The following is a 20,092-nucleotide window of genomic DNA, read 5'->3' as shown; positions in this document are numbered from 1 at the left end:
AGTCTTCATTTTATTTTTCTTAGATAATTTAACTTTTTAAAAAGTATTGTGTTTTAGAAAGATAAAGAGCATGAGCAGAGGGAGGGGCAGAAGAAGAGGGAGAGAGATAATCCCAAGCGGACTCCAAGCTGAGCAAGGAGCCAGACATGGGGCTCTGTCCCATGACCCTGAGACCATGACCTGGGCCAAAATCAAGAGTTGGACGTTCAACCAACTGAGCCACCCAGGCGCCCCTAGATAATTTAAGTCTTTATTTTGAAATAAATGGTGACATAGAAAGGGCATACCAAATCAGTGTTAAATGTTTTGGTGCATCTTTGCCCTGAGCCTTTAATACAACATCATCCAGAGTAGATAATACAATTACTGAACCAGAAAATTAACATGAATATAATACTATTAAACAAACTATTGACCTTATTTGAATTTCATGTCTTTCCACTAAAAGAGTATAACCCTTAAAAAGATGAAAAATCTGTAGCTGCTGGATGGCTCAGTCACTTCAGCCTCCGACTCCTGATTTCAGCTCAGGTCGTGATCTCACATTCATGAGATCAGGCCCTGCATTGAGCTTCGCACTGGACATGGAGCCTGCTTACGATTCTCTCTCTCTCTCTCTCTCTCTCTCTCTCTGTCTCCCCCCCACCCCCCTCTGCTCTATTCTGGCCTGCTCACATGCCCTGTCTCTAAAAAACAAAACAAAACATAAAGATGAAAAACCTAAGTGACTATTAAATCTTAAGAGGTAGGTAGTGAAGATAGTTCTATGTACAAAGATAACAGGAGAAATCAAAAGGGGAGAAATAGACCACTTTGGGAGAAAAAAATTAAGATTGCATACATCAAAAGTATCATAAATAGACACAAACAGAAGGAAAACTAGGATATTTTTAAACCTACAATCTGAGCAACATTGCAGAGTTAGAACATTGGTTATGCATCCCCTTGTTAGAGTTTACAAGCTTTCAATATAGGAATAATATATATTGAATTGTCTTTAAAAACTCCAATTGTGTGCTTTGTTGTATGATGACTATGAATATTTACCAAAAAGCCCCACATTAGTTGAGTGAATCAAGATAACTCCTCATTTGTGTAAATCATTTCATAGTATTGAAATTCTAAGAAACGAGCTTTTAGAATTTCAACTCTTCTCTAAAGAAGAAAAATTAGCCAAAGGTTCCTTTCACACTGAGACAGCTGTACCCCTTCTCTACATGACAGGAAAATAAAATAGGAAGTGATGTTCAAAAGGTGGGGATTGTAAGTGAAGAACCCTCAAACCTGATGTATTCATTCATTCGGTTATTCATTCATTCTGCATAAATTGTGTTCAGTTTGCTCCTAGTGCTCATCACATCTACTCTCTTTAGAGTCATTATGAGCTGTACCTTCCTACTACATGATCTGCTCCTGCAGAGACAATACAAAGTCCGGGTCCTGTGGGTTTCATCGAGTTTTCTGTTCTCCTTTAGCCCGGCTGTCTCAAAGGACCCGAGTTACAAAGACAGAAAAACCTGAGCATAATAAGGCAGATGTCATTGGAAGAGCTGTAAGGGTTTAGATTCAGATGGCTAAGAACACACGGCACTTATGTCAGAAGTAACAAACATTCATCTGTAAATCAAGGCCAGTTATGGTGAGTTCAGAGGGCTATCACACCTGTCCAGACTCAGGCCCAGCAGGGAGAGTCCACTGACCAAGCCTGGAAAAAGAAATGGCTTCTGAGCATCAGGAAGTCCTTTGAGTAGCACACCAGGCCTCTAGAATATAACACTCAAATACTATCGTCTTTAAAGGGAATACAGATCCTAGTGGGTCTGTGACTACATTAACTAGGATCCAGATGATAGTCAAAAAAAAAAAAAAATGCTGCTGTTTAGAGACGTGCTTTCAGAAACCAGAATCAATCGCAGATTTGCAACTACAATTATTTTATAACACAAAAATATGCCAACATAATAAAACAGCATTAAATGTAAGGCCAAATAAAGTTCCATATTTTTAAATGAGCGTGTTCGTGCTAATACATCAAAGTTTGAATTGAAAGAAACATTCTTTTACATTACACGTCCCCCTCATTTGTACAAATCCATTACATCTCCTACCCTGAAGGACTTATCCGTGAACAAAACAGAGAAATGCACCTGACGTATTTAAGGAATTTTTAGTGTTTTATGACTTCTTAGCAATAAACTATGTTTCTTTTAACAGAATAAAAGTCTGAAGAACAAACTCTTGTCAGGAAGCAAGCTGTGTGGCATCCATGCAGAAGAGGTGAGTACATATTCTAGCTTCAATGGGATGTATAGTGCCGAAGTAGTAGTGCCAAATTCTTCTGTATTAACCCAGAAATCTGGAGACTTCTTCTTTCACTAATATAAATGAAAACACTGGAATAGAAAAATGAAAACAGATTTTAAACTTTTAGGCGTTTTTGGATATTTTAAAATTGCATAACAACAACAACAAAAAAAGGGCAGCTAAGCATCACTTCCCTAAAGAGATTTTATGGATTCCTTCCTTAACTGGATTATCAGGATTTTCTTAATAGCAAATACCTGGAGGTCCACGAAGTTTTCATTTTTTGAACTATTTATGTGATGATGTCTACAGAGTTTTGCAATGACAACTAAATGTCAGAATGAGGATTCCGGGGTTCACCATAAGCCTCAAGAAACAAATCCAATCATTGGTTCTACTTGCTAGGCAGGAAAATTACTGCATGTGTTTCTTAGTGGTGGTGGCAGGGGAGTCCTTCTGGTTAATCCAGATTTAAGTAAAATCAATTTCCTGTACTTCTGATTTCCCAAATCCATCGGTGCTTTATGATCCTCTATTTAATGTCACAGACACGGAGCTCATGTAATTCTTCGTGATAGTAACGTGATAGTAGAGAGAGTGTCCTATGTACTAGTCAGTGCTTATACCTGGAGAAGAGACCTCGGTCACTGTGTTAGCCGAATCCTCCAACAAGCACACCAGAGATGAGAGTCTTTGTGCAAGGGATTTATTAACGGACAAACCTATGAGCAATAAAGAGCAAGCATGAGAGTCTTTAGGCCACAATGTAGATCTGATGTTTGCGAAGGAAGGGGGAAGGATGACAGTTTAGATAGAACAAGAAAAGTGGCTCACACAAGCTAAGTTTAACCCCTTTCCCACAGTAGTTAGAAGTAAGGCACAAAACTGGTGAAGTACCTCTATGATCTCCAATTGTGGAACCACCTTTTGTTTCAATGACCCTTTCTTGCTATTATTACCCTCTAGCAGAAGGAATGGGGAAGATTACCTGGTGACTCACAAGCATTGCTTTTTAGAAGTCCAACCAGGAGGTAGTGACGCATGTCTTACCGTACCCTGTCTGCCAGGCCTAGGTCACACGCCCAGCCAAACTGAATGGTATCTGGAAAATGTCGTTAGGTTGGTAGGTTGGTGGCCATGTGACTATCCAGATCTTGTTTTTGTTTTTTGTTTTTGTTTTTTGTTTTTTGTTTTTGTTTTTTGTTTTTTTTTTTAGTGAACAAGCTGAGAATATTCCCTGATGGACTTGTAAAAGTCATTGCCATAAACACTCAAGTTAGAGTCTAACATGAAATAGAATAACCTCTGCTTATAATGCCTTCACAATATTACACATGAAATGAGTAGAAGTGCTCAATACATGGAAACTAAAGGTTGATGCTCCTTAAATGAATAACCAGTGGAATGGCTTGTAGATTTGGGCCAGTGTAGTGTTTTGTTTTGTTTTTTGTTTCTTTTTTTTGTTGTTTTTTTTTCTCATTATACTTTTCTATCCAAATAGACATAGACACATTGTCTAATTTACTAGGTTTCTAGAAATATTAATGTGTAGCATACAGTCTCTGGATATTATTTATAAGAGGGTGAGCAAGTGGAACCAATTTTTGAATAAGGATTATGTGGACTGAAGCCATTACTTGAGGGTTCCCATGTTCCCAGTCTCCACGACACTCCCAAAAGAGAGATGGCCTCTAGGATAAGTTGTCTGTGCTGTACAGAAACAAACAAACAAATGAATAAATAAGCAACAATAATAATCTGGGTCTGTCTGTATTTTTTAGACCCTTACTTCAAGTATTATTCATTTTTTAAAAATTTATCTCAATTCTTTAGAAAATATATTGTATCTACATTTTAATTTATGAATTCCTAGATGCTTCATATATTAGCACTGCATAATGTTGAAATTAATTTATTCATTTGACCTATCTCTCTACGGAAAAAAAAATAGAGTTTAACATTCTGGGCGATAGAGGCATATGTTTCTGTTTTTGCTTTTTTTTTTTTTTTTTTTCTGTCACAAAAACACTTCCCAAGAATGCAATAATAAATGCAGTTATTTATTTTAACACCACCACTACTACCAAAACAAAACAGTGATGTCGTCTATCAGCTTAGGAGCTACAATGAGCTGTCTTCTAAATCAGTGACCCTAAACTATTCATAGATAAATAAGTATCCAAATCCCATTGACACCTAATGGAGTGCCAATATTTTAATTTGCCGAGGTAGGATATTGAAAACAGTAGAGTCTACTACAAATACCACTACCATCATATTCACTATTATTTCATTTCACTATTATTTCATATACGTTGAAGGGAATGCTACTTGGACATGGATTGTGGAAAAGAAAAACCTCAGAAATTAGCTAAAATGTTCTATCATGGCCACCTTCTTTGTCTTCACCTTCTCCATCTTTTTATTATACTCACAATCATCACCACCATCATCACAAACTTCATTTCACTGTAGACTTGTGAAAACTTCATGACACAAACATGTAAAATCGCATTTATAAATCGCTAGTTTTAAAAATTGCTAAAATCCCCAATATAGTAATAGCTCAATGGTTTGAAGATTACCCCTCTGACAGTTTTAATTTTTCAAAATGATGCTCTAGGAAGCTAAAAGAAAACAAAGTGTCAATGGGGTTTTAGATCAATGCGCTTTACAAATGCACTCAGCTTAAAATGTATTTATTCTTTGCATATTCTTGTCAGATCGTTAGATAGGATTTTGCTTTTTAACTCACTGAACATTAGAAGATGGCTGGAATATACAATGCAGAGAAGTGATGGGTGACTGTGATGAAAATTTCTAAGAAAAAAATATTTATAAACAACTTTATGTAAGGAAATTAGCTGTTCTTGCTCATTTAGTGTCGAACAAAGATGTGTGGGCTTTTATTATGTAGCTCCTGAATGAATCACTGCATAATACAAAAATTGATGTTTTAATAATTCGAGTTATGAATAAAAGTTTAGATTATCTTTTATGTATTCAGCATAAATATGCATTAAAACGAACACCCAAAATGGTTAAAATTAGTCCTTTCTGACACTTAAAATATAGAGCATTAATTATTTGGAAGAATAGAAGTGAAATTGGGCAAACCATGCACACCATATGTGGTGGTAATCTTTCATTCCCCATTGATATTGGTCAAATTTAGTTTGGAAAAATAAATAAATAAAATCTGTTTACTAAAGAGACTATCCTGGCTGTAAATTAGCCCTGGACCACAGATTGGAACAGCAGGGAGACAATGAACTGTGCGTTTGAAGTTGGAGAAGATAACAGAAATAATTCTTTATTGAAATCAGTAGCACAAAATTAAGTATAGCCATGGAAACCAGCAAATGTCTTGGAGATGAAGGTAATGTAATGAGAGAGAGATGCTGTGTCCGGAATATCGCTATTTGGGGTTACTTGGGGAATGTTGTGGCAGAAGAGAGTTGCAATAAATGTAGACTCCTGCAGTAGAGGTGTGAATTCAGGGCACCGATGAGTTTTTACTCTTAGGAGGTAGGACCGACCATACACATACAACAATGGCTCTTCAGCTTCTTCTGCATTATATCATGCATTTCACTTTCACTAAACCTATCAAGGGAAAGAGGATTCCTTTTTTATGGAAATGAAAAAAAATAGTAGTTAGTTTGTAAGAAACCACAAATCCTTGCTTCTTCTAGGTATAGAGTTTAATCGCATAGTTCTGAATTGTTAGTGTTGAACTCTTTCTCCCTGCCTCCCTTCCTTCCTCCTTCCTTCCTTCTCTCTCTGTCTCAAATCATCACTCTCCCCCCTTCATTTTCCTCTCTCCCTCTTCCCTTGTCTCTTCTTCCTTTCCTTTATTTCTTTTCATCCGCTCTTATCAATTTCCTGGTTCACTAGATCACAAGATGCAGTTGGTTCATGGTAGGGATGTCTGGGAAAACCGTTTCTAATAGTTGATCCTTGTGCTGGTGCAAGACAGAACGTGTAAGATTCTGCTCTAATTGACGGTGCTTCCAGAATTAGACACTAATCTAGGAATTATGACACCATCAGAACACAGTGTCCCATGTGGCAAACTCCGCTACCTTGCATCATTAGCCGTGTTCTGTATGTAATAGGAAACCGATTCCGAGTGTAGCCACAGCTGGTTCAGTGAAAGACTCATATACGTTGAATGGAAGCTTGGAAAATTATATTTCAAAAATATGAGTGGGCTCCATTTGTTGACGAGGACCTTCGTCACAGCTTACTGGGATATAATAGTCCCACGAAGATCTTGTGGTTAGTATGTACTATGGCCAGCGACTTTTAAAATTGAAGTTTGAGATAAAGTTTACATACAATTCATCCTACTTAAGTATACAGTTGGATGGGTTTGACCAATGTATGTGTTAAGGATATAGAACATTTCAGCATCCCCAGAGTTTTCTCTTGCTGTTTTATAATCTCTACCACAAATCCCCAGCCAGTGTCACCTACTGGCCTGATTTCTGTCCCTCTTTTTTTTGTCTTTTTTTTTAGAATACCGTATAAATGGCATTATACAAAAGATAGCTTCTAGTGACTGGAGAATTTCACATAGTGCAATGCTTTTGAAATCCGTCCGCACTGTTGCAAGCTTCAGTACTTATATTCTAGTATTTCATGAATGTACCATAAAGTGTTTGCTCTTCACCAGTTAATGGACATGTAGGTCATTTCCAACTTCTGACTCGTACGAAAAAAGATACTATAAGCATTTACATATATTATAATTTCTCTTGGTCAAATACCTAGAAAGAAATGCTATACAATGAATGCCCTTTGTGTATGTTTGACTTTATAAGAAACCACCAAACTGTTTCCCAAAGTGACTATGCCATTTTGCATTCCTATTCAACTCTTTCATTATTTTTTTCAATTGTCATTTTTTATGTGACTATGATCATCTATTTGTGTTTTTATTCTCCTACTGAGGAGTCAGTACCTGTGATTTTACATACAGGAAGACAAATAACTGAGGTCCTTATGTTGGAATGTTTGAAATTGGGTCTGCTCTGGAAAAATGGAAAGATGAGAGCATTATCTGTGACTCACCAGATATACTTCCATATAGTAGTCAAGTGGTGGTGAGAGAAATTTCCTTGTTATAAAGCACTTTTATATTTGGCATAGTTCTCTGAAAAGGTACATTCTTCTACAGAACAAACACCCTTCACCTCAGCATCTTAGCATTCTAGCTGCTTCTTTTTTTTTTTTTCCTTCCTGTCACATTTGCTTGCTGCCTTCCCTTTGGACATACGTCAAATTCAAACTTGGTTGTCAATTTAAATTTACAAATATTTAATCTTTAAAAAGAAGTGATTGCAAATAAGCAGTGAAAACTGAGGCATACATAGTATATTTAGCGTCTAAAATTGGATTGTTGAACGTGCTCTGGTGACTAAAATTCTCTGTGTGTATGTGTAGTCTTTTTTGGTTGGGGGAGGAGGATGCTGGAGAGAGAAACAATAAACTACTTTTAAAAGGCAAAATATTGCCTTTTAAAAATATGGTTCCTATTATATGTCATCTAAACTCAAATTGAAAAATTAAAAGTTTAAAAGTAAAATTTCTACAAAAAAATAAAATAATATGGTTCCTTTGCAGAGGATTAGGTTTTCTCCTCCTGCCTAGACTGGCTGGATGTCCAACTTCTAGAGCAGAGATTAAACTTTTGCTTGACTGCAAAATTCATTCCTGAACAGCTTAAAACAATTTTAATATTCAAGTTTGAAAGTGTAAATGAAATTAGGCACTAATATATGTTTCTGTTCTTGCAGTCAAAAAAAATCCAAGCCCAGCTGAAGGAGCTTCGTTACGGGAAGAAAGATTTATTATTTAAGGTGAGCGTTTTCCTCACCTCCTTTCCCCCTCTACCTGTCCACTACATAAACTACAATATCATTGAGGTTAAATTTAATTTCTGGATTTTCATAAGAATTACAGCTGTATTTGACTGCATTGAAGGTGCTTTCATTTTCTTGCTTTCTTAGTTAATGGAGACAAATGCAGGTATGGTTTCCAGGGTACATTCTTAATCAAAGGCAGGCGTCATTCCAAAGTGTTTAAAGTCCCTTTGCAACCTTCAGTTACTTTAATTCAGTATTGAGGAATATAGAACTTTCAGAATATTTACATTAAGGACAGGATAGATTGAGAGACTTTCCAGAGATGAGATCCACTGATGATCTATGTTCTTGACTTCCAGAGATCCCTGCATAAATCTCTTAATAGTACTGAGTCTTTACATTTAATCATTGTTGATTGATTTTTCTTACTGATACTTTTCTTTACAAGATTATCAAGTCAAGATCTATGTATAGGTAGACATCTACTACAAACAATGGGATAATGGCCTCCCAAAGATACCCACTTGCTAATTCCTGGCACCTGTGAAATGTATAGCTTATGGCAAAGGAGACTTTGCAGATGTGATTAAGTTAAGGATCTTCAGATAGGAAGGTTATTCCAAAATATCCAGGTGAAACCTAAATATAATCAAACAAGTCCTTTTAAGAGTAAGACAAAAAAGGCCTAAATAAGAAGGTTATGTGGGATCCCTGGGTGGCGCAGCGGTTTGGCGCCTGCCTTTGGCCCAGGGCACGATCCTGGAGACCCGGGATCGAATCCCACGTCAGGCTCCCGGTGCATGGAGCCTGCTTATGTCTCTGCCTCTCTCTCTCTCTCTCTCTCTCTCTCTCTCTCTCTCTATGTGACTATCATAAATAAATAAAAATTTAAAAAAAAAAAAAAAAGAAGGTTATGTGATCACAGAAGCTGGAGGAGGGAAGACAATGTAAAGGATTCCCTTCTATAACCTTCAGAAAGAACCAGCCATACCAACCCCTTGATCTTAGTCCCATAAAATTTATTTCAGACGTCTGACTTTCAAAACTGTGAGAGTACTTTTAAAAAAAAATATTTTTATTTAATGATTCATGAGAGAGACAGCAAGAGAGAGCAGAGAGACATAGGCTGAGGGAGAAGCAGGCTCCATGTGGGGAGCCTGATATGGCACTCGATCCCGGATCCCAGGATCACGTCCTGGGCCAAAGGCAGATGCTCAACCGCTGAGCCACCCAGGGATCCCGAGAATCTATTTTTTAAAGCCACTTAGTTCATGGTACTTTGTTATAGCAGCAAGATGAAACTTAGATACTTTTTCTATCTCCCTTGAGCAAGAAGAAATAAGAGGTAGGTGTCTAACTGTTGTTCTTATGGTCCACGTGCATTTCCCAATGCAATAGAGTGATGGAATATTAGGCTCTTAGTAGGAGTAATAATTTGTTTAATAAATAATAAGTATGAATTACATTGTATGCAATATTTTTTAGATGTTTTCATTAGAGTGATCAGCCCAACTACAAGTGCAAGTTTTAAGTTAAAGAAGGAGAATTCCTCATTTTATTTAATAGATGGAAAATCCCACAGTTTTTCCGGTGAAAACAATAAGAAATGGCACATTTCTCTTCTTCAGCCCCTTTACTTTGGCTCAGAGTCAAGGTGTTCCTATTACGTCAACCAATATTTTTTTAAAGATTTTATTTATTTATGTGAGTGACACAGAAAATGAGAGAGACATATAAAAATCATGAACAGGGAAAAGGGCAGAGGGAGAAGCAGACTCCCAGCTGAGCGAGGAGCCCGATGTGGGTCAATACCAGGACCCTGAGATCATGACCTGAACTGAAGGCAGATGCCAACCAAGCACCCCCAACCAATATTTATTAAATATTCATTTCATGTGAAGCATGAATCTAGAGATTATCTTGCCATTTGCTCTTATATCAATATGCTTCTTGCCTTTTTTTTCACCTCATTTACACCAAGCTTTCCCCAGCACACCACGAAAACTGTGAATTCTCATTAATGCTTACCGACCCCTGCTTCTCAGCATTTTGTTCGTTATATGTGATAAGTAGATAAAAGTATAAAACCCAAGGCCTTTTCTTATCTACCTTTAATCTTTCATACTGAGACTCGAGCTCAGGGTATCTTAACTCCTATAGTCAGGTTGGCCTTAGCTCTTTGCAGTCATCAACAATAAATCACTGAAATTGGAAGAGAAAGGGCATGCACATCTGTGTGTATGTGTATTTTCTCATTTGTAGAGAAATTTCTAGTTCTCTGTCAATTAGTTTAACTTCATAATATCAGGAATGCTATAAAACAAATCCAAGCTCTCTAGAACTGATAAGCTTTAGTTGGTAGGCTGAGAAGTTTATGTGAAGATAGATCATGTGAAGCTTTTAAAATCTTTTGAATTTCATTTCCCAAATTGAAGAGTTAGCAAAAGAAAATTTGGGAGAAGAAAATGAGGAGATCCAATAATTTTCAGTGATTTACTTCTTCATAATATGCTAGTTGTTGAATATACATTAGTAATTTATCAACTTTCAGAAATTACCCAAATCAGGATTTGTTGAAGTTCTTTATGACTTGAAAATGAGACATTATTTGTAAGCCTTGTTATTTCATGTCAATTTGATAGGAGCACTTATATATGAAACCAGGTGAATTGCGTATGAATAGACCATAAAGTTGAGTAAATTAGGATGCCTTCAGCCATATACACTCTCCAAAAAGCTGTTTAACAGCAAGGTTTGTATTAAATAAGATAATGAGAGGTCTATAAGCATGACATTTTTTTTTTTTTTTACCTTATTCAGTAGCTAAACAATGTCAACGGGACCAAGTTTTTTTAGTTTTCGTACCTTTCCATATCACGATCCTCAACTAAGTTTTGATTCTCCACTGTATATGATAGTGGTTCAAGATTTATATGCTGTTTTTTCAACTTTGTACAAAGAGAAGAAAAGGAAGGGGCGCTTGTCCTTCAGTGTCATAATTCTTGTAAAGGAGATTTTTTAAGATGTTTTCCCAGTCTTGGTCAAGTATCCATGCAAAAGAAGTGAGGCCTTAGTATTTTCAGCTTCCATTGTGAAAACAGTTTCTGCGATGATATCTTCATTCATTCATCTCAATGGCACCCACTCATTTGATTTGCCTCCTACTCTATCAACAATGTACATTTTAAGTCTTACGTAAACATATGTTGAATGAATATATACACAAACACATATATATGGGCACATGCACATACATACATGCATACATAAGTGGACGTGTCATGGCAGTACATAGTAGAAACTCACGTACATAATCCCAGAGGGCATGTGACCACAGAAATGCACCATTCATTTTTGAAAATTACCCACAGAACATCTTTGGTAATATTTTGCTGAACTCTGAGTAGTAGAGGATTCTAGTTTCCCTGAAAATTGTTCAATTTTGAATAGATTTGATAGTTTTTAGTAGAGAGAGACTTTGAAGGAGCATCGGGTCCTGTGGAAGCATTCAATTATATTTTAAAAATAATGGCATATGCTGAAAATTGCCAGATATGTTGATAAATTCAGTATCCTTATTAATGTTTCAGAGCTGGTTTTTGCTTGGGAAGGCTGCCATAGTGGTAAACATTCTCCACCAGAGGAAGGAGTGAGGTCCTGCTGTTACCCAAGACCCGTATTACTTTTATTCTCCTTGATTCCACTTGGAGATGATATTCTCTGGAATTTCTACTCTCCATTTTGCTGCTCTCTTTTACTTTTATATATACACTTGTTTAATTTCAGAAGTATTATTTTCTCATTGTAGAAAAAAAAATTTAAAAAAAACTAAAAAAATTCTGGGGCACCTGGGTGGTATATAAATCTTGAACCACTATCATATACACTGGGGAATCATGACTTAGTAAGTTGAGGATCGTGATATGGAAAGGCACAAAAACCAAAAAACTTGGTCCTGTTGAGATTGTTTAGCTACTGAATAATAATAATAGGTTAAGTGTCCCAACTCTTGATTTCAGCTCAGATGATGATCTTAGGGTCCTGGGATTGAGGTCCTTTTCAGGCTCCATGCTCAGTGGGGAGTCCGCTTGTCCCTCTCCCTCTGCTCCCTCCTCCCAATCGCTCTCTCTCTCCCAAATAAATGACATCTTTAAACAAATTTAAAAAATCCACTTAAAATCAATGTATTTTTTAAAGGATTTTATTTATTTATCCATGAGAGACAGGGGGTGGGCAGAAGGAAAAGCAGGCTCCCCAAGGAGCAGGGGGCCTTATGCGGGACTTGATCCCATGACTGAGATCATGACCTGAGGCAAAGGCAGATACTTAACTGACTGAGCCACCCAAGTGTCCACAACACAGAATATTTTGAAATATTTTATATTTCTGTTTTAGTTCCTTTTATACTTGGCATAATCTGCCTTTTGATTAATAGGTTTAAAGTGTATATTATATATTCTGCTCTTCCACATAATTTTAAAACATAAAGCATCCTTCATTTCTTTGTAAAAATCTAAATGAGTAAATTTTCATATGAATATGCCAAAAGTGACTCAACTTTAGCCTTATAAATATTTGTGCACCTGTCTATTCATATGTGTTGTGATTTTAACTTACACTATGATGAAAAATGTGTTATTTCTAACTTGAGACATAATTTTTATTGAACATATGTAACTATAAAGTAATTCACTAAAATTATTGAAAAATTTTGATGTTATTTGTACCTAGTACACTTTTCTGAATTTAGTTTTCTTTTTTAAGTTTATTGAGGAATAATTGACAAATATAATTGTATATATTTAAAGTGTACAGCATGATGATTTGATATACATAAACATTGTGGAATGATTACCAAGATCAAGATAATTAACACATTCATCACTTCACATAATTATTTGGGTGTGTGTGGTGAGCATGATTTAGAGCTACTCTCAGTGACAGTTATATCGTGCTGTACATTTGGTCCTTAGAACCTATTCTTATAAATGAAAATTCCTTTTTTTTTAAAGATTTGTTTACTTATTTATTTGAGAGAGGGATAGAGAGGGAGAATAAGTGGGCGGGGGCAGAGGGAGAGGGAGAAGCAGGCTGTTTGAGGAGGAGGGGGCCCGATGCGGGGCTTGTTCCCAGAACCCTAAGATCATGACCTGAGCCGAAGGCAAACACAACCAGCTGAGCCACCAAGGGACCCCTATAAATGGAAGCTTCTATGCTTTGGCATCCATCACCCCATTTCCCCACTCTCCCTGCCCCTGGTGACCATAGATTCTGTTTCTATAAAACTAGCTTTAAAAAAGAAAGATTCCCGTATATAATAATACCATAGTAATGAAATCTGGTATTTGTCTTTCTCCTTGGTTTATTTGGTTGGCTTATTTCACTTACCCTAATGTCCTCCATGTCTATCTATGTTGTCATAAATGTCAAGATTTTTTTTTTCCTTTTTATGATTGAATAACATCCTGTTGAGCATACCACAGTTTCTTTATCCAGTTATCCACTGAAGGACATGTGAGTGGATTACATGTCTTGGCTACCGTGTATTATGCTATGGTGAACACAGCTATGCAGATACTCTTCATGAGATTGATTTCATTTTTGCAAATATATACACAGAAAGAGGATTGCTGGATCATGTGGTAGTTCTCTTTGTAAATTGTGTGTGTGTGTGTGTGTGTGTGCAATGTAGTGATTTGACAGTTCTCTACATTACACAGTAGCGCTCACCGTGATAAATGTACCTACCATCTGTCACCATCTAGTGTTATAATACTGTTGACTGTATTCCCTATGCTGTCCTTTTCATTTCCAACCAAGACTTATTTTATAACCAGAAGTTTCATTTTAATTTTTAAGGAGCCAAGGTACTGCTTTCCATAATAGCTATACTAATTTACATTTCCACCAACAACGTATAAGAATTCCCTTTTCTCCACATCCTTCCCAACATTTGCCATCTCTTGTGATTGAGAATAACAATCCTAACGGATTTTGATCTGCATTTCTGTAATGATTAGCGATATTGAGCACCTTTTCATGTACTTGTTGGCCATTTTGGGTATTGACACCTTTATTGCACATATGGTTTGAAAATATTTTCTTTTGCTCTGTAGGTTGCCTTTCTAATGTATTGATGATTTCCTTTCAGTACAGAAGTTCTTTAGTTTGATGTATTCTGCTGGTTTATTTTGCCTTGCGTTGTCTTTACTTTTATCTTCTTATCCAGAAAAATCAATTAGGACCAATGTCAAGAATCTTTTTCCCTATGTTATATTCCAGGAGTTTTATGGTTTCAGGTCTTTAAGTATTTAGTCTGTATCAAGTTAATTTTTTATGAATGATAAAAAGATAGGGAAGCAGTTTTATTCTTTTGCATGGGAATGTCTAATTTACCCAGCACCATTTATTGAAAAGACTATTATTTCCTCATTGTCTATTCTTGGTGCCTTTGTTGCAAATAGATCAACGGTGTATACATGGGTTTATATTTGTGCCCTCTCCTCTGCTCCACTGGTCTGTCTGTCTGTACGCCGGTAGCATGATGTTTACTATATAGCTTTGTGATATAGCTTGAAATCAGGAAACCTCATACCTCCTGCTTTGCTCTTTCTCAAGTTTGCCTTGGTGGTTCAGAATCTTTCAGGATTCCATACACATTTCAGGATAGTCTTTTGTTTCTATTTGCAGAAAATAACACTGGGATTTTGAAAGGGATTGCACTGAATCTGTAGGTCTCTCTGCATGTTATAGACCTTCCCTGATGGTGGTGCGTTCAAGCTGTGCATTGGAACCTGGGGGTGGTGTTCACAGCAGCAGTAGCAGCAGCAGCAGCACAGTCCCGGTACTGGCAGCCCGGTACCATGACTTGGGACCCAGGAGCAGGGCTCAGACCATCAGCCAGGTGGTTCTCAGCAATGATGGGTCGGAGCCAGGACCTGGGAATGTGGAGGGCAGGGCTCCGAGAAGTGGCAGCTTGAGTCACAATTATGGCAAAGCACCGAGGCATCCCAATCCTGGAAAGAGGGGCCGGGGGACCCTGGGGGCAAGGCTCACTGCAAGGACAGCTGCAGCCCTGAGGAGGAGATGCAGCAGCAGGGGCTCCGAAGGCTCCATCAGCTGGGATCCGCCTTGGAGAAGACTGTGGCCATCCTTGGTACCAAAGGCTGCGAACTCCCGCAGGGGTGAGGCTCACTGGGACTCTTCTGCTCTGCCTCTCCCTGTGGGGTGACATTTCTCTGTGCGGATTCCTCCTGCCACTGAGCTGCTCTGGATTGGGGGATTTGCACCAGAGATAAAATGCTTCCTATGGTGTTCTGTGCTTGGCCAGCCTCGGTTTTTGAGTCCCACAGTAGTTTGGCTGCTTCTTCATTGTAGGTCACAGCTTTCCCTGAGCTATTTTCATCAGTTTGTAGCTGTTTTGCTGTTTTTGTGGGGAGATGAGTGTTGGGACCTCCCAGCCCCCCCCCCCCTTGCTGAGGTCACCTTTCTCATTAAAATTGTGACAGCTGGCTCTCCCATTAGTACAGTAAGAAAAAGAAGTGTATTTAACTACGACTTCTTCAGTCCCGGATATTCTCATTAAAGAAACAAGAATGCATGAACAGGTAAGTAAATATATTAATCTGCTCAGGCTGATGTAAAAAATATCATGGAAATAAATGTCATAGACTTGGTGACTTAAACAGTAGGGATTTACTTTCTCAGTCTAGAGGCTTGCAATTCTGAGACCTAGGTCTGGCTGTGTTTGGTTTCTGCTGAGGTCTCTTTTCCAGGTTTGCAGACAGGCACCCTTTGACGACGTCCTCACTTGGAGAGTGAGCCAACTCTCTGGAATCTCTCCTTCTCAGGACAGTAATCCCTCCCTGACCAGGTCCCCACGCTTAGGACTTTATTTTACCTTAATTACCTCCTGCAAGGATAGTCACATTGGGGGTGAGGCCTTTAATGTGTGTATTTTGGAAGGGGCGGGCACGGTTCAGTCCACTGCTGTCATTAAGTAAATAATGCGTTCAAGAAAGCAGTAACAAACTGCGTTGTTGTGAGAGATTACAAAAAGAGAATTACTGCTTGAATTTGCCATGAAAATGACTACTGGGCCACTTGAACATTTTTTTTTTTTTTTAATGTAAGCCATTTAACTTCATTTGCTCACTTTTGTTTGATAATTTCAAAACAATTTCCGCAATGGTCCCAGTCACCAAAAATTGACTTTATCAACTTCCCTGGCGATGTAGGAAATGATGGACAATTTGAGAATCTATGATCAGATTCTCGAAAGGAGACATTTCTGAGTTTAACTGGAAGTTAGGTCTGAACTCACTTTCACGTGTTATAAGCTGTGTGGTAAATACAGCCTGGCAGGGAAGCTTCATGCGTATACATTTTGACCAGGACAAGTTTCCTTAACTGATTTTCTTTGTGTGGAGACTGACTTTTTATCTTATGCCTTTGCTGAAGGTTTCGTTCAAGATGTGTTGCTAACATTTGGTCTTTTATACCCTAAGTGTAATGTCAGTCTTCACTGAATATTGCATTTATAGGAAGTGTATATTTATATACAATAATGCATGGCATGTTATTGGTAAATATGTGCAAAATATGTTTTTAAGGAATCGCACTGCCTCTATCTAACTGCATAATCTTGTAACTGTAAAACAGAAAATCTTGAGTAATAATAACAAATGGCATATATTGAACACTAACTCTGCACTTGTAAGAGATTTTGCTCTGTATTTTATGTGCATTAACTCATTTACTCCTCAAAACAATTTAGGTATGTATGATGTATTGAGGTATTGGGCCTATTTGTGTACGTATACATATGCACATATATATACAGACCATAACGTGTGTGTGTGTGTGTGTGTGTGTACAAAGGGAGACAAATTAATGGTCCTCAATATAGTATATAACTGAGGAAGGATTCACATCTCTCGTATGTATTCCCAGGCAGGATCTATGTCAGTCCTCCTTCACCGCCTTTTGTTGTTTTGCTTTTTCTTATTTCCTGTAGTCTCCCTGGTGGCTGGCTCCCCATGTGGTTGTGCATCTGCTTTCTTCACTATATAAACTCCTGTCGGTCTTCCTACTTGCTTACTAGTTGTAGCAAACGTTGAATATTCCATCTTGCTTTGTGCCCTGGGATTTATGCATCTTGGTCGATGTCCTGATCTTAGGTCCCGATCTTCGAATTTGGTCCCAATACCCAGCCTTTACCCCACATTCCAATAGGCTGAGACATTCAATTTGTGTGCATTCTATCGTTTCACGAAAAGAACTATGGCATATTATACCTTCCCTGAGTGATACTGGTCTTGTAATTATTTCTGTTATTTATTGAATAAGACCAATTAAGTAATATCATGTGTCCTTCAGTATTTGAAGTAAAATGGCTAATTAGTCAAATCATTGCTTATAAGGGGTTGACAGCCTAGTGATAAAAAATAATATAGTCTATCTTTTTATAACAGATGTACATTACATTAGTCTCAAGTATACAACACGGTGATTCAAGTTTTCTGTATGTTACGCTGTGCTCACCACAAGTGTAGCTGCCATCTGTCGCCACACAGCGCTGTTACCATACCCTTGACTCTATGCCCTATGCTGTGCTTTTATTCCCATGATTTCTTCCTTCCCTAACTGGAAGCCTGTCTCTCCCACTCTCCTTCATCCATATTGCCAGTCCCCCACACCCTTCCCTCCTGACAACTATCATTTTGTTCTCTGTGTTTAGAGGTCTGATTTTGCTTTTTATATGTTTATTTATTTGTCTTTCGGGATCTGTATATGGATGAAATCTTATTTGTCTGTCTCAGTCTGATTTATTTTACTTAATATCATACCCTCTAGGTCCATCCATGTTGTTGCAAATGACATGATCTCGTCCTTTTTATGGCTGTGTGTTATCCCATTGCCTCTGTGTGTGTGTGTGTGTGTGTGTATACACATATATATATGTCTTTCTTACCCATTTGTATATTTGTGAACACTTAGGTTGCTTCCATATCTTGGTTATTATAACTTTTAAAGATCACAAGTGTTGGCTAATAAAAATTGCTAGAGATTTTAGCTGTTCCCTTAGATTTACAAGCTTAAGTTCACTTTATGATTTTTCACTATGGAAGGAGACAAGACGGCCTTTGCATTTCACAAAAATAGGAAACAGCATGAGAATCACTATGCCTTATATATACTTAACATTTTATACTGTACCCAGTACTGTTACCAACATTATTGCATCCTCATCACAACCCCTATGAGACAGAGAAGGGAAGTTGTGGGAATCCATCTAACAGTGAAGGAATTGAGGCCTTTAGAAGTTTGACAATGAAGGCTACCAAAATATTTATTTAAAAAGCAAATTTGTTAATAGATTGAAATCATCTTAGTAAATTCATTCGTTAATTCATTCCTTTAAAATCGCTCTGACCTGTTGGAGTATCATGTCAAGTATATATGACAGAGATTTATGGTTATTACTTTGATAACTCTTTCACAGTATATATTTACATCATTGTATCAACATTCTGACATTTATTCCAGCACATTTGGTGACAGACTAGATATGCCCAGTCCCTCTGAAATTCAGACATCAACGTGGCATGTGTTCTCTTTGGTATTTTCTCTAGAAACCAGATGTGCTCTACCTGGTATCCTCACGGTTGTTTGCTCCTGAAAGCAGAAACATTGCCACATGAATTTCCTTGTATGAATACCAACAAATGTCAGATTATTTCCTGATGATTTGAATCTTCTATAAGCAGTTGCCCCATAATTTTTAAACCCCTGGGTAATTTAAGGTAATTTTTGTGCATCTGCCTCTCATTATCTTACATTTATCTCATTTTCGTGTTAAACCAGTTTTTAATGAGCAAAAGCATTTTTAGTGCCAATCATTTGTTACAAGTGTCAAATTAACTTCAGTTAAGTGAGCTTTGGCCCTAGAATGTAGGCATCTTGGAGGAAAGGTTAGGAGGGTTACTGATTTTACTTTCTTACTTGATTTGACAAACCTTAAGGTTTTCAAAACACATTCATTTGTGACTCAAAATAATTCTACAAGTCACTTGGGGCAGGTAATCATGTCATCTTATCCTGCCTCAGAAAAACAAAGCCTGGAGATGTTAAAAGACTTGTCTGAAATCACAAAACTAATAAGTGGCGGAGTTTTATTCTAATCTCAGTCTTTGACTCCACTATATTACATTTCCCCCACTTATGTTTTATTTTGTTTCTTAGCATTATTTATAGATTATATTTTCAAGAAATATTTCCTAATGCACTCAGAGATCTAAAGAGCAGACATGGTTAGCTGGAAATTTAACTCGCTGACAAACAACAACAACAACATAATGTCTGTTGGCCACTAAAACTCAATGCATTTCCTTAAAAACATAAGCATTTTTCCGTGCAAAAATATGCTGCTTTCAGTTTAGAATTAGAAATTGCTCGGAAGAGAGGTTTCTTTTCTGACTCCCTGTATTCTCGTGATCCACCCCCTCCGTTTTTAGAACTACAGGATAGAGGTATGTTCTATGGGTAGGACAAGAGAGAGATTTGATCTTCTCCAAATCAAATCAACTTCTCAGCCTTGTTTGGTCCATGCATACCACACAAAAGCCAACAAGCCTCATTTGTTTCTTCATTATTTACCTGATGATAGAGTAGACATTCAACCTATAAAGGGACACAGACAGATGTTTCCTGTCAGAAGTTGGAACAAGTTGAAAATTTATTAAACATTATTTTCCCCCAAAAAAAACAGTGGGATTCTCCAAAATCCAATTTGGGACTTCTTAAGAAAACAAGCTCAGGGTTTTAAAGTGATATATCTGTGATGACACAACTTTAATCTGAATTTCCTGACTTCATGTTCACTCCCATGCTGAAAGTTATGGAATGAGTAGGTCTTA

At 37.4% G+C, this 20,092-nt stretch overlaps 1 protein-coding gene and 1 long non-coding RNA gene across 4 annotated transcripts in view; one reads left to right on the top strand and one right to left on the bottom strand.

Annotated features, from left to right (window-relative positions):
• The window catches only part of LUZP2 (leucine zipper protein 2), a 472,421-nt gene that overhangs the window by 333,077 nt on the left and 119,252 nt on the right, over positions 1-20,092 (top strand). For all 3 annotated transcript variants that reach the window (XM_077866176.1, XM_077866178.1, XM_077866177.1), the window contains exons 6-7: positions 2,215-2,277; positions 8,106-8,168. In XM_077866176.1, the coding sequence (XP_077722302.1) occupies positions 2,215-2,277; positions 8,106-8,168 (126 nt within the window). The remainder of the gene's footprint in view (positions 1-2,214; positions 2,278-8,105; positions 8,169-20,092) is intronic.
• Positions 1,975-7,469, bottom strand: LOC144294516 (uncharacterized). Its single transcript, XR_013361878.1, has 4 exons — positions 7,381-7,469; positions 3,942-4,014; positions 2,931-3,026; positions 1,975-2,393 (listed from the first exon to the last, which is right to left on the bottom strand). It is a non-coding gene; the product is annotated as an uncharacterized LOC144294516 (long non-coding RNA).

Source organism: Canis aureus, chromosome 23, assembly GCF_053574225.1.
Source record: "Canis aureus isolate CA01 chromosome 23, VMU_Caureus_v.1.0, whole genome shotgun sequence".
Classification (NCBI taxonomy): domain Eukaryota; kingdom Metazoa; phylum Chordata; class Mammalia; order Carnivora; family Canidae; genus Canis; species Canis aureus.
Note: the sequence above shows the minus strand (reverse complement) of the source record. Positions and strands in the feature narration are given on the sequence as shown.